The 14715-nt window shown below is 41.1% G+C and overlaps 1 protein-coding gene across 1 annotated transcript in view; it reads left to right on the top strand.

The window, feature by feature from the left end:
- lrba (LPS-responsive vesicle trafficking, beach and anchor containing) overlaps window positions 1-14715 on the top strand; it is a 913498-nt gene that overhangs the window by 268158 nt on the left and 630625 nt on the right. The window contains exons 31-32 of the mRNA XM_078541260.1: window positions 8541-8619; window positions 8997-9130. Of these exons, the coding sequence (XP_078397386.1) occupies window positions 8541-8619; window positions 8997-9130 (213 nt within the window). The remainder of the gene's footprint in view (window positions 1-8540; window positions 8620-8996; window positions 9131-14715) is intronic.

The following is a 14715-nucleotide window of genomic DNA, read 5'->3' as shown; positions in this document are numbered from 1 at the left end:
TTAATTAACACCCCGTACTTGTCATCACCATCATGTAAACTGTTGGTGTGGATTTGCGCTAGGATTTTTCAAAATCTCATAATATCTTATGACTTTAGATATGACTTTCTGCTAGGTACTACCTGCTACCCTCCCTTAACTGTTAGATCAATTTCACTTGGAGGAAGCATTCAGAGTAGCAAGTGTACATACTCTGGACGTGGTCATCACCAAGCATTGTTCGGTGATAATACCTTTGGAGTTGATCGAGTGCAGAAGGATGTAGCTACCAGACTGGGCAGGTGGAAGGTGGTGATTTAACCTACCTGACCTCAGCCCCGCCAATTTGCCTTTTGCAGTTGCATCTGTTCATGATAACATTGGTATGAATGACCACCACACAACCCATGTAGAGTACAAGCCCCATCTTCATACTGAGGAAACATTCCATTGTGGCACAGCCATAGTGCTGTAGGATAGATTTCATAATTCTATAAACTCTAAGATAGGTGTCCGAGAAGTACAATGGAGTATCAGCAGCCAGCCAAGTTGTATTCCAATCTTTACAAATTGTATCACAATGTGTATCCTCATGGCCCAGTATATTCCTCACCGTCAAGCCAGATGATGAACCCTCATTCAATAAAGTATGTACGAGGGTCACTTAAAAATGAGGTTCCAACCTGTTGAAGCTAAACAGCAAAAGTTGAATGCTAAAGACAACTGAGTAATTTCACAGCCAAAGGAACAAGTCAACGCTCTGCAGCCATACCACATTTAATCGCAAATGCTAGTGCATAATTCAGGAGGAAAAGACTCCAAGAACATGTACAGGTCGCAAATCCTTTATCCGAAACCCTCGGAGCAGATTGCATTTTGGATTTCAGATAATATCGGTTTTCGGATACCTCCTATAAACTTACATTACAATAGCCTAAGCCTACGCTAGCTATAGTCTAATGCAAATAAAATGGCTAGGAAAGTAAGATGTATCACTGAATAATAAATAGAGAACATGTAATAAGTTTCTTTTTGACATGTCCACCACAAAAATTGCAAGGTAAACAGTGCAGACAAACAACTAGACTTCCCGTGCTGAAGGTCAAAAAAAGCATGGTTTTTGGATTTACGGATAAAGGATACTCAACTTGTACTTGTGCAAAAAGCGAGGCTGAAATATTTTCCAGCAGCTTCAGCCAGAAGTGTTGTGAATAATTGTTCTTTGCCTCTTCCGGAGGTCACCACGATCACGAATGCCACTCTTCAACCGATTCGATAAACATTACATGACATCAAGAAATGGACGGGTGCACTGGTTACGGCACAGACTGCAGGCCGCAAAACACCCTGGCTTTAGTGCTCAAGGCCTGTGTTCCAGAACTAATTGTGTTCCTGGCCAAGCTGTTCCAATAAAGCTATAACACAGGCAATGAAAAATTGCCCATGTATGACTTGTCCACAGATAACAGTACAAATTCACCCTGATAAATTACTACCCTATCTGCTTACTTTCAACCATAAGCAAAGGCTTGGAATGAATCATTAGCAGTGCTGTCAAGCAACACCCTACACACCTATGCTCAGTTTGGGTTCTTGTAGTGTCCCTTGGCTCCAGATCAAATTTGAACCTTGGTGCAAAACTGGACATGAGTTGTGTATCAGAGGTGAGCTATGAGTGACTGCCTTTGACATCTAGGTAACATGTAAACATATGGCACCATGAAGCCTTAGTAAAATTGAATTCTGGTTGGCTTGGGGTCTCCTCCAGTAGTTGGAGTCATACCAAGCACAAAGAAAGATGGTTCTGGTAATTTGGGGCCATTCATCTCAGTCCCCAGACGTGACCTCAAGAGTTTCCCAGGATTGGTTTTTGACTTACCTGTCTTAAACTTATTCATCAATGACCATCACAAGGTTAGAATTGGTGCTGTTTGATGATGACTGCACAGTTCTCAGCTCTATTTGCAATTCCTCAGCTAATGAAACAGCTCTTGCCTGCATATAGCAGGATCTCAATAACATTAGACATGGCTTGATGAGTGGCATGTAACATTTGCGTTAGGCAATGGCCGTCTCCAACAAAGGGGAGCCTAACCATTTTCACATAACAATCAATAGCATTTCCATCACAGAGTCTCATCCAATTTACAACTTGTACCACAATTAACCAGAAACTGAACAGTGGCGTAAATACCCTGACGGGAGAAATTTAGGAGCTGGGTAATCCATGATCTGTGGCTCGACTCCTGGTCCTCAAACCTCTCCTATGCCCGTAAGGCACAACAACAAAGCACATGTGATGTGTTTATCTCATAAAACATCCCTAAACGCTTCACCAGAGTGTAATCCAACAAAAATTGACACTGATCCAAAGAAGGCTAACGAGTAGGGGACCAAAAGAGTGGTGAGGCAGGTATTGATAGAGGAAGGAGAAGCAATGAGGTTTACCAAAGGAATTCCAGAACTTTGCACCTAGAGGCCAAGGCTCAGCAAACAGTGGTGGGGTGAAGGAAGTGAGGATGCAAAAGAGACCAGGTGAAGGAATGCATAGTTTTCAGAAGGTTGCAGGGCCAAAAGGTAACAAAGATAGGGAGGAGGAAAGGGTTTGAACCTGAGGGTGAGAATTTTAAAATTGAGGTGTTGGTGCACCAGCAGCCATTGTAGACCAGACAGCGTCAGGTAATGCCTGAATAGTACTTTGTATGAGCAACAATATAGGCAGCAGAGTTTTGGATGAGCCAAAGTTCATGGGGAATTGAAGGTGGGAGGCTGGCCAGGAAAGCGTTGGAGGCAAGTAAAAAAAGAAAATGCTAGAAAAACTCAGCAACTCTGGCAGTATCTGTGGAGAGAAAAATAGAGTTAATGTTTCTTCTTCAGCTCTGAAGAAGAGTCATACGGAGTCGAAACGTTAACTCTGTTTCTCTCTCCATAGATGCTGCCAGACCTGCTGAGTTTTACCAGCATTTTCTGTTTTTATTTCAGATTTCCAGCATCCGCAGTATTTTGCTTTTATTTAAGCATTGGAAGCATCCTTCCATATATGACATATATTGCTGTTCCTTCATTGTTGCTGGGCCAAAATTATGGAACTCTCTAGCTAATAACATTGTGAGATTGACCTCCACATAGACTATAGCACTTCAGGGAGTCCCACCACCACCGTCTCAGGACAACTAGAGTTAGGCAAAAATGCTGGCCTTGCCATTACATGCTGAGAATAAATTTGAGGAAAACCACAGAATCTTAAAGCACACAATGGTGCCATTGAGTCTGTTGCACCTGTATGACTGTTTCAAACCGCTCTCCAATTTCATCCCACATCACCTAGTATCGAGGTGCAAATCACTCAAAACCAGCTCTGCTGGGTGGAACATGTCGTTCGTATGCCTGACACCAGATTCCTGAAACAACTGTTCTACTGGAACTCATGCATGGCTGAAGACTCTCAGGAGGACAGAGGAAATGCTTTAGGGATGTCCTCAAAGCATCCCTGAAGAGATCAAACATCCCTGCTGAATCATGGGAGTCCCTTGCTTGTGGCCGACCAAAATGGAGAAAGTTTCTTCAGGAAGGCACTGAACGTGTCGACAGATTTCATCAGGAGCACACAGGTGAAGTTGAGGCATCAGAGAAAGCATACAAACCTCCAAACATCTCATCTATCTGCCCTGCATGTAGCAGAGCCTGCAGATCGTGCTCTGGAGTTACTGACTATCTTAAAACGTATTGAGGGAGAAAGTCATACTTGATCCTGAGGGACTGCCTAAGCAGTCCAATACCACAGCTTTTTCCTCATAATTCTGCAAATTAGTTCTCTTCAAATACATCTTCAGTTGCCTTTTGGAAGTTCCTAAGGAATCAGATGCCCTTTCAATTAGTGTGTTGCAAGTCATCATCAAAATTTCTCTAAGTTCTTTTGCCAATCCTTTGAAATCCATGATTTGTTTGCCAATTTTGCTACTCAATTTACGTTCCTAAATTCTATTTTCAGCCCCTCAAAATCAGCTTTTCTCCTATCTATTAATCTGGTTTTCCTCATACTTAAGTCCTTCTCTATCATCATCTTAAAATGTATTATATTACCACAGAATCTTTACAGTGCAGGAGGAGGCTATTTGGCCCATTGAGTCTGCACCAGCTCTCCAAAAGAGCACTCCACCCAGACCCACTCCCCTGCCTTATCCCCATAATCTTGCACATTCATTCTTTTCAGATAGCAATCCAACTCCCTTCTGAATACCTCGATCAAAACTGCCTCCATCACCCTCTCAGGAAGTTCATTCCAGACTTCAACTACCCCCTGGGTGAAAATCCTTTTCCATCTGCCTTTATGCAAGTGAAGATCTCCCACAACATGAGGGAATGATCCCAGACGGTGGGGGCAACACGATAATGACTTACCGCTGCAGGCAGGCATGAAAGGCTATGGTCCTCGACAGTTAATTAAACTATAACCCAAACCTGACAGTCATTACAAGGAGGTTATGTAAGGAACACAATGAGAGATACTTGAGGAGGTGGGGGGGCATCTGTCACCCTTGGATGAATGCAGAATATTGCATCACGTGGAAAAGCCATTTAGTACCTGAGAATTTGATGGAGAGAAGAAAGATATATATATAAAGGTGCAAAGTTTATACAGTGATCGAACACCTGGTCACTTGCCTGAATGTTCCCCGATTTTTACTTCTCTAATCTCTCATTCCCCATTACTATAGGGAATCTTCCTTTTATGGGCTTTTTACACATTGGGTTAGAAAGGAGTCCTGTACAGATTGTAGGAACTCCAATCCCTTGTTCCCTTAGTATTAGGATAGCTGGAATCCCCCATGATTATTATTCAGTTTTTTACTCAATTCTGTATTAGTCTGCATATTTCTTCCTTCCACCATTAGGTGCTCTGTAGACTACACCGATTAGTATGATCTTTTATTGTCTTCTATCAATGTCCATATGGATTTTATTTTGTCTTGCTGATAGCTGTGGTCCTTTTTTTTCTAATGTATAACCCTAACCCTAACCCTACTAAATACAGCAACTCCCCCTCCCTGTTTTTGCCCTCACTGTTTTCTAATTGTTATACTCTGCAATATGTAAATCCCTGTCCTGATTTTTCTGTAGCCATGTCTCAGTAATCCCTACTGTGACTGGCTCTTCCCAATGCATGATTGCCTGCAGCTCCCCCATGTTATTGCAGAAACTGTACCTTGCTGTACAGACATTCTAACTCATTTTTAATAGAATCTCCTCTCACTTTAGGTTTAAGCATCTTTTTAAGACTTTTCTATAACTATTTATTTCCTTGCTGTCAATGTTCTCCCTTTATTCTTTCCCTGATTTGCTTACATTTAAGCTGCCTATGCTTCTTGTTGATCCCTCCCCGGTTCTTACAAATTTCAAGTCTTTTTCACTTTAAATTGTTGGAGCAGTTCATAACTGGTTAGAATTGGTTATTCCAATTGGTCAAGCTGACCACGATGCTCCCCTCTGCACCCAATATTGCTGGTGTTTCCATAGTGCGGAATTTTGCTGTTTTCACCTATTTTAGCAGATAACCAATAAAGAGCACACAAGGAGTGAAAAAAAAATCCCCACTCTGCTTTTTGCCTGATCACTTTACTGAAAATAAGCCCATTAAATAGCTAAAATTCACATACATATACCCCATGCGACTGTGTATTGAGATCACATGTCCAGTTTATTACTCAATTTTACTTTACTAAATATAGCCACACTTGAATTCCCAATTAGTCAAATTTAGCAAGTGGCTAATGTATTGGACAACAGTATAAGGGTTTCATGCTGGAAAGTCTGCAAGATTTAAAAAAAAGAATTTTGTTTAAAGAAAGTGAAAACTTCACAAAGGATTTGCCACTTCTGTATTGGTAACTGAATTTGATGATACAGTTACAGTGTCTCAAAACTGGTTATCTTGGGACCAAGGCCCTGCCGAATTTCTGACTTTGCCAGATTTCAGGTTGGACAGTTTAGGCTGTGGGTGGTTCAGGTCAAGTTGGGGGTCAAGGGTTGCTTGGAGTGTGGGAGAAAACCGGTGCGCAAAGCAGATAACTCATCATACAAATGCAGCACTTCGCTGAACTTGTCCAGGTAAGTTTTTTTTTAAATTCTACTCAATTAAAATTGATGCATGGCACATTATAAAAATGTCCTGTTTTTGGACAGCTGGATTTGAGACACTGTACTTGTAGAAGGTTTCCGATGAACAGTACTCTGGCTTGTACAATTTTGAAATCTGAGTGTATTTCAGATATTAGGCACCATAGAATGTTTTAATGTTCAATTTGCCAGGCTTGCTAAATGATGAGAGAGTTTTTAACCAACCTGCTGTCTATCAAGATTTGCCGATTTCATTCTTAGTGAAAACTTGATAACTTAATTCCAAAAAAATAGTAAAATATGCAGCCAAGTCTTTTGTGAAGTTCGCTGAATCAAGTGTTGTGGTTTTTTGGGGAATTCCAGTCAGAAATATTTTTTTTAAACTGCTAGATTAATGTTGCATTTTCATTTTATCTGCACAATTTTAGTCATGTGCTCTGTCACCTGTGCTTTTGAACTTATCAAATATTCTGGTTGGAGCGGTATCTTGAAGTCAAAATTCTGTGTACAGTTGTAATCTATAGCGACAGACAGAAAAACATGCTGCCTCTCGACTGGTTAAGATTGATAATGGTAACTTTAATTCTGTCAACAATATTATTTTTCTATGCCACCGTCAGTGACGACTGCTTCAATTTTAATTTCCAAAGGATTAGCTTTATCAGGATTTGGAAAATTAAGCAATTCTAAAATGATGTAGACAAATCTTCTGAAAAGATTATTATACAAAATGCCCTACCATGGACATTTCATTTCTATCTGTGAAGATATTGGGAGTCAAGGTCAAGCATCAAAACAGCAATTTTTTTTGTATTGAGCCTGGTACCATGAAGATGGTTATGCTCATGAAGACACTTAACTTCTGTACAATTCATTTTTAAAGCTTAATAAATTTAGTAAATTGTTACTACTAAACCTTTAATTTTATTTGTGGGTGGTTGCTGATTAAAACTACTTTTTACTACGTGTGGTTCACTGACTTATATTTAGACATTATTTCTCTGATGCTGCTCAATCTTGGGTCACTTGAAGCCACCAGTATCCCCAGATATTGAGACTATTAACATTCTTTTTGAAACCCTTTGATTATGGATATTAATCTCAAATTAAAGACGATTTAGCAATAAATATTATTTTAAATCATTCATGGGATGTGCAGTTAGGGATTGCCCATTCCTAATTGCCCTTGGGTAGAGGACATTTTTAAGAGTCAACCACATTGCTGTAGGCCTGGAGGGAGTCACACGTAGGCCAAATCAGGTAAGGACAGCAGATTTTTACAACAATTGACAATGGTTTCATTGATTAATCCAGATTATTATTGAATTCAAATTCCACCATCTATCGTGGTGGGATTCAAACCTGGGTCCCCAGAGCATTACCCTGGGCCTCTGGAATATTGGCCCAGCGACAATACCGCTGTGCCACCACCTCCCCAACCATTACAACTGTGAGATAGTGTTGTCCAATACAAATCACTGACTGGCCACAGGTTTAGCTGCAGTGACACTATAGGCACTAATTTTAGTAAAACACAGTACATTTCAGCCTCGGTTTTTATGCCACAGTTGCAAATAATACTTCGACTTCCTTACTGATAACAGTGACTTTCAAAATGAGAAATGCCAGACCTCCTGCTGTACTTACCCAGAACACAATTTGGTGTTATTTTCCCTTTGCCATGGCACACACTATTGGACTGCTTGTTACTGGTTGGGCTTGCGATATACTGGCCTGTTGATGGCTCCCCTCTCCATGCAATGTTGTTGGTGTTTCCATGCATTTGCACACTCTACTTTTTGACTTAGTATTTTACCAGCAAAGTACATATAAATATGCCGTGCGAATACAAATATTGAGCTCGTGTGCCCAATGACTTTGCAAAAGCAAAATATGCTCATGCTGGAAATCTGAAATTAAACCATAAGTGCTAGAAATACTTAGCAGATCAAGTGGCATCTGTGGAGAGTGAAACAAAGTTAACATTCCAGGTTGACGACCTTTCTTCTGAATAGACTGTTACGATTCATTATTTTAAAGTTGCCAATCAAAAATGCAATTCGCCACATCATGTTTTTCAATTAGCTGTATAGCTAAGACAGCACTGCCCTAAGATGAGGCAAAACATTTTAACAGTAGTGCAACATTTTTATTTGGTTGCTTTCCTGCTTGGCCCTCTTTGTTTGACAGATTTTAGTGCCTCACTTTGCTTTCCATACCCAAATTAGAAATCCTTTTGAAAATTGTACCTTATTGTTTCTTCTGAATCAGTGTAAGTCCCACATAGTCTTTGAGTGAAGCATTGTCAAAAAGACTATAGGCCCCACATATTTTAATACACAAATAGTTCTTAGAGAACACTCAGATCTCATATACCACTTTTGTTGAAGAAAAAAGTGTTGGGATTTATTTTGTCACTAAATTTGCTGATTGAATTCTCTTAGGCGGTGGAACTTCCAACTCAAAACTGCCATCCGTTCAAACTGTGTCCCCAATGCCAGAGGACTCTGCAGCAAATATGAGGTAATAACTTTTTTATTAGCTTTTGATCAAAATCTTTCATGCTGCAGTTTTTGCTTCATTTTTTCTATTGGCAGTTTCAAATGGAATTTGGTACTGCTTGATCTTATGAGAACAATTCCAAATTTATTTACTGAAACTCGATTGCTACGATATAAAATTAGATATTATATAAATATAATAAACATCTGATATAATGGAATGTGTTTCTGCTGCATTTAGTACAACCTGGTGGGGGATATTGTATTGAATGAATTGTGCTCATATTTCCATCACCAAATCTTATCTTCAAAATTAGTCTGGCATTAACTTCATATCTTAGAATTAATCAATCTTGCATTGCAGAATTTTAAATGTAACTATTTTTGCAACTTGTTTAGTATTACAGCAAGGCTCGAACGTGCACTGGAGAAGACTGCACCTCTTCTAAGGGAGATTTTTGTGGATTTTGCTCCTTTTCTTTCACGTACTCTTCTGGGCAGCCACGGGCAAGAATTGCTCATTGAGGGTACAAGTAAGTTTCAAGTTAAATTTTAAGACATATTGGCAGGTTTATTTTCATTATTCTTAAAGACAGCTAAGTAATGATCTTGGAACCTGGACATTTTGCTTCTAGCCTCTTTTCTATCTTAGTCTGCCTTCTCTCACTTTCTTTCTCTATCTCCTTTCACGCATCCCCTCTCTTCCTCTTGCTCGCTCTCTTTCTCTCTTGCTTGCTCTCTATCTCGCTCTGTCTCTATCTCGCTGTCTCTCGCACCCATCCCGCCCTCCTGCCATCCCGCCCCCCACCTTGCTCTTGCTCTCGCTCTTTCTCTTTCCCTCTTGCTCTTTCTTTTGCTATCCCTCTCCCTCTATCGCTCTCTTTCGCTATCCCTCTCTCTCTCTCTCTCTCTCTCTCTCTCTCACGCTTGCGCATCCCCTTGGCCTCTCCCTCTCCCCCCCCCCGCCCAACTCCCGTCTTCCTCCTCTCCCCCTCCCTTTCTCTCTCTCCCCCTCTCCCTCTCCATCTCTTCCCACTCTTCTCCCCCCCCACTCCCTCTTCCCCCCCACTTCCTCTTCCCCCATCTCCTTCTTCTCCATCTGCCCCCCTCTGCCTCTCCTTCGCCCCCCTCTGCCTCTCCTTCGCCCCCCTCTGCCTCTCCTTCACCCCCCTCTGCCTCTCCTTCACCCCCTTCTGCCTCTCCTTCGCCCCCCTCTGCCTCTCCTTCGCCCCCCTCTGCCTCTCCTTCGCCCCCCTCTGCCTCTCCTTCGCCCCCCTCTGCCTCTCCTTCGCCCCCCTCTGCCTCTCCTTCGCCCCCCTCTGCCTCTCCTTCGCCCCCCTCTGCCTCTCCTTCGCCCCCCTCTGCCTCTCCTTCGCCCCCCTCTGCCTCTCCTTCGCCCCCCTCTGCCTCTCCTTCGCCCCCCTCTGCCTCTCCTTCGCCCCCCTCTGCCTCTCCTTCGCCCCCCTCTGCCTCTCCTTCGCCCCCCCTCCCTACTCTCCCTTGTCTCCCTCCTCTCCCCACTCTCCCTCCTCTCCCCACTCTCCCTCCTCTCCCCACACTCCCTCCTCTCTCCCTCCTCTCCTCCCTAACCCTCTCCCTCTCCCCATTCTCTCTTTTCTCCGTCCGACTCTCCCCCCACCAACCCTCTCCCCCTTCCCCTCCCTAACCTTCTCCCTCTCTCCCCCCCCCAATCCTTTCCCCCTCCCTAACCCTCTCCCTCTCCCCCTCCGCTCCCTAACCCTCTCCCCCTTCGCTCCCTAACCCTCTCCCCCTCCGCTCCCTAACCCTCTCCCCCTCCCTAACTGCCCACACCCTCTCCCCTCCTTAACCGCCCGCACCCTCACCAATACAATTTATTTTTCTGTTCACACCCAATAGCAATGATTTTGAATAGCTTGTGCTGAAATTTGTAACATAAGCTGACTCATTCCTCAGAGCAATGCCTTGACCCACCAGGTCAAGCTGCCGAGTTTAAATTTCAAACAATGCTTGGCGGTTAACTGTCAGTCACCATCATTGGTGCTTTCTGCATGGCAACGCCTCTAACAATCAGAGTCCACTTACCAACCAATCAGGACTCTCTTCACATACAGTATAAATTGTTGTTTTCCCCTTGTATTTGTATTCTTGCAAAGTGTCCTGATGAGTGCAACACGAAAAGCTTTGACATGTCACTTTTTTCAGCAATACTCAAGTTCTGTACTGACTGAATGCACAAATAGCTGACTCTTAGTTGTAGTAATTCTTTCTGACTTGATAGTGTTTTTTTTAAGTAAGCTCTTAGCAGAACATCTTGCCAATACAACAAATGTATATTATCACAGAAGGACAGGTGAAGGAAAATTAGAGGAAGATGCAATAATTTTGTGACTTTAGTGCTCAAAAATTATATGAATATTTTCCTTCATTGCAGCCAATAAAAAGCACTTCTGTGACAAAATATTTCAAACAAATGAGCATTTCTTTGCACTTCTGTTATTGGCAGGATTAGTTAAAGTCAATAATGCATTTAGTAACTATTATCATTTTTCATTTCTGTTTTCTGTAGTTCTAATAAAGCAACACAGACATCAGAAAAAGTAGTTGGGGAAAGTTTAAAGGTGGTAGGAATCTGAAAATGTTAATTTTTATGCTTTGGATAATTAAAGATTTGATCTGGTAATGTTGAACTTTTTGAAGCAAATTACCTTTTTACTCATGAAAACAGAAAATGCTCAAAATACACAGGTCAGGCAGCATGTACAGAGAAAGAAATGAGAGTTAATGTTTCAACTCGACCTTTCATCAGAACTGGAGGCAGTTGGAAATGTAAACGATGTTCAGTCTAATTTTTAATGTCGTGCATGACCTGTTGTACATTCTGGATTGCTGAGCATTTGTGCACCTTGGTGGGAACATTGGATGTGATGAGTTTTAAACAATGAAGCAGAGGAGATGGTGGTGGGGAGGAAAAGAGAAAGGGAAAATCTGATGGGGTAGAAAGCAGGACTGATTAAATAGAAAAAGGGATGATGGTGCAAGGCAAAAATGGTTGAGTAAACAAAAGGTGGTCCTAGAGCCATAGATGGCAACAGCAGTACTGGTACGAGCATCTACTGTTGGAAAAAAATAGGATCAGTGCTTATGATGTGAGATTATTGAAGTCTGGTAGTTTATAAGGTGCCTAATCGAGAGTGAGATGCTGTTTCTTGAGATACTTTTGAGCTTCATTGAAACAGTTTAGGAGGCTAAGGACAGAGAGGTCAGAATGGGAGTAGATGGAGAAATGGCAAACGACCAGAAATTCAGGGCCACCATAGAACCATAGAAAAGTTACAGTGCAGAAAAAGGCCATTCAGCCCATTGTGTCTGCACCAGCCAAAAAGAAGGAAAAGAAACTAGAGCTCATTTTTATCCCACTTTCCAGCACCTAGCCTGTAGACTTGCAGGTTACAGCACTTCAGAAGCAGATCCAGGTATCTTTTAAATGAGTTGAGCTTTTCAGCCTCGACCACCAACTTAGTGAATTCCAGATGCCCACCACCCTCTGTTGAAAAGGTTTTTCCTTATGTCCCCTCCAATCCTTCTACCAATCACTCTAAATATATGCCCCCTGGCAACTGACCCCTCAGCTAGGGGAAACAAGATTTTTCTTTCTACCCTATCTAGGCCCCTCATAATTTTGTACACCTCAATTAGGTCATCCCTTAGCCTCCTCTGTTCTAAGGAAAACAACCCCAGCCTATCTGATCTCTCCTCATAGCTGCAGTTTTCAAACCCTGGCAACACTCTTGTAAATCTCCCCTGTACTCTCTCCAGAGAAATTATATCCTTCCTGTAATGTGGTAACCAGAATTACACAGAATTCCAGTTGTCGCCTAACCAGCACTTTATACAGTTCCATCATTACATCCCTGCTTTTGTATTCAATACCTCGCCCAATAAAGGAAAGCATTCCATATGCTTTCTTGACCACCTTGCCCACCTGACCTGCCACTTCAAGGACCTGTGCACATAATCCAACCAGTCACGCTTGCAGACTGAATGGAGGTGATCAGCAAAGTGATCACCCAATCTGTGTTCAGTGTCCCCATTTTATCTTTTTACTCAACTTTCACAATTTTTGAAAATGGTGATTCTTAAAGAATTTTCGTAGCATCTATAGCACAAGATCATTTGGTCTGTAGCACCTGTGTTGGTACTGGCTCTTCAATTAGAGATGCCATTTGTAATCCTATTTCCCTACTTTTCTGTACCTTAAATGATGCTGGATTTCTTTATAATGATGTTGATGGCACCCTATTAATGCACAGTTGTTGTAAAGTGTTCCATTTTCACATAACCCAACCAGTGGGAAAAGTCTTTCACTGTTTATCCTCTCAAACCCTTTCATAATTTAGAAAATTATTAGATCCACTTTTAACTGTTTTGTTGCAGTGAAAAAAATACTAATTTTTTGAGTTGCTCTCCATATCTGCAGCCTCTCATTCCTGGCATTATGCAATTGAATCTTTACTCTTTCAAATTTCCATTTATGATTTCATAGGCATCGACAGTCTCTGGTAACTTATGTGAATGACAATTCCTGTGTGATTAAAGCACAGCTCTTTTCCTTTAAGATGCTAGCTTAAATCCAGCTAGATTGATGGAATGAATGTCTTTGTGCTGGTTGTAACTGTCGTATCAAAAATGAGTCTGGGCATTTTCAATGTAGTTCACAGTGGATGTAGATCTGCAGTATAACATTTAAAAAAAACACAAACTGATACAGTAACAATTCTTTTTAAATGGCATTTGGACACATCGTTTGGGTGGGTAGAAAATATTCCTGATGGCCTAATGGATCAACAGTATACAACTGAGTTAGGCAGAACTGGAACACTCCAGATTTGATCTCCAATCTGTGCTGAGTTAAATTACCTCAACAAGAATGGCTATAGATGTACTGCAATATGCCCCAGGAAGAAGGGGAGAGAAAACTGGGGAAAATACATTGTGGCATGATAGGCACTATTCTGTACCCAGCTGGGCTACACACAATGTTGCTAGATAACATAAGATTTAATTTGCCAACACTTATGCCCTTTACACAAAAAAGCAATTATGAAAAAAAACAATGTCTCTTTCTGTTGCCTACTCTTTCCATGGGCCCTGCCTAAATTTTATATAAATTGAATGTTTTTATTGAATTGCTGGTGAAATATCACATCTCTTAAGAAAGTGATGGAGAGTTCATTTTATTTTGACAACTACATTATTAAATAATTAGCTAATTTATTGGTAGACAGCAGACTTCCTTGTGCTGCCTTCTTACATGTTAACCTTGCTTGATCGCTGTGCAAAAGGAAGTGAATAGGAAACAAAATGAAGTTAAGACTTGTCATCTCAATATTCATAAAACCCTATTGTAATCCCATGAAACCCATAAAGGAGCTAGTGCCTTTTTTAAAACCACTTTTGGTTCTGCTGGGTTTACAGAGGGAGGGGGTCAAGGGTCATAGTACTAATAAGAGTGTTTGGGATGTCTGCTGCCACAAAACAAAATGGAAACTTGATTGATAGCTAGAGGGCTGAAGGGAGAGAGTAACAGAGAAAGCAAAGGTCATAGAGCCATTTCCCCTCTTTGCATATATAATAGCCTGCATGGTATGGGTAGCAAAATGTAGATATTGTGGATCAATATGACATATGCTGTACACATTTGGAGCAGTAATAAGACACGCAAACACAGCTTATAGTAACATTTTGAAACTGAGCAATTGTAGACAACGTGGACAATGTGAGTATAGGTAATGGATAAAAACGGGTGATTATTATAGCATTCAATCTATCCATAATAGAAAATGTAAGCAATGTGATGAAACCTCTGGCAATTTCATTGGACTTCTCTAATTGATTTTAAGAAAATCCAATCAATTATTTAATTTGAAATTTGGGTTCTTTAATTTTTTTTTTAAAAACAGTACATTTTCATCATTCATAATAAAATGGTGCTGACTGAAGCACAGCTTGGTTGGATTTTTTTTTTGCCCAAAAGATTTATCGTCTGTTATAGTTTAAAAAAAATGTACCTTTCACTTTGTATTCTTAAGAAATCACCTTTCAGAATACATAAATAATTAAACCTAATGTAACTCGT

Source organism: Cetorhinus maximus, chromosome 1 (genome assembly GCF_964194155.1).
Source record: "Cetorhinus maximus chromosome 1, sCetMax3.hap1.1, whole genome shotgun sequence".
NCBI lineage: Eukaryota > Metazoa > Chordata > Chondrichthyes > Lamniformes > Cetorhinidae > Cetorhinus > Cetorhinus maximus.
Note: the sequence above shows the minus strand (reverse complement) of the source record. Positions and strands in the feature narration are given on the sequence as shown.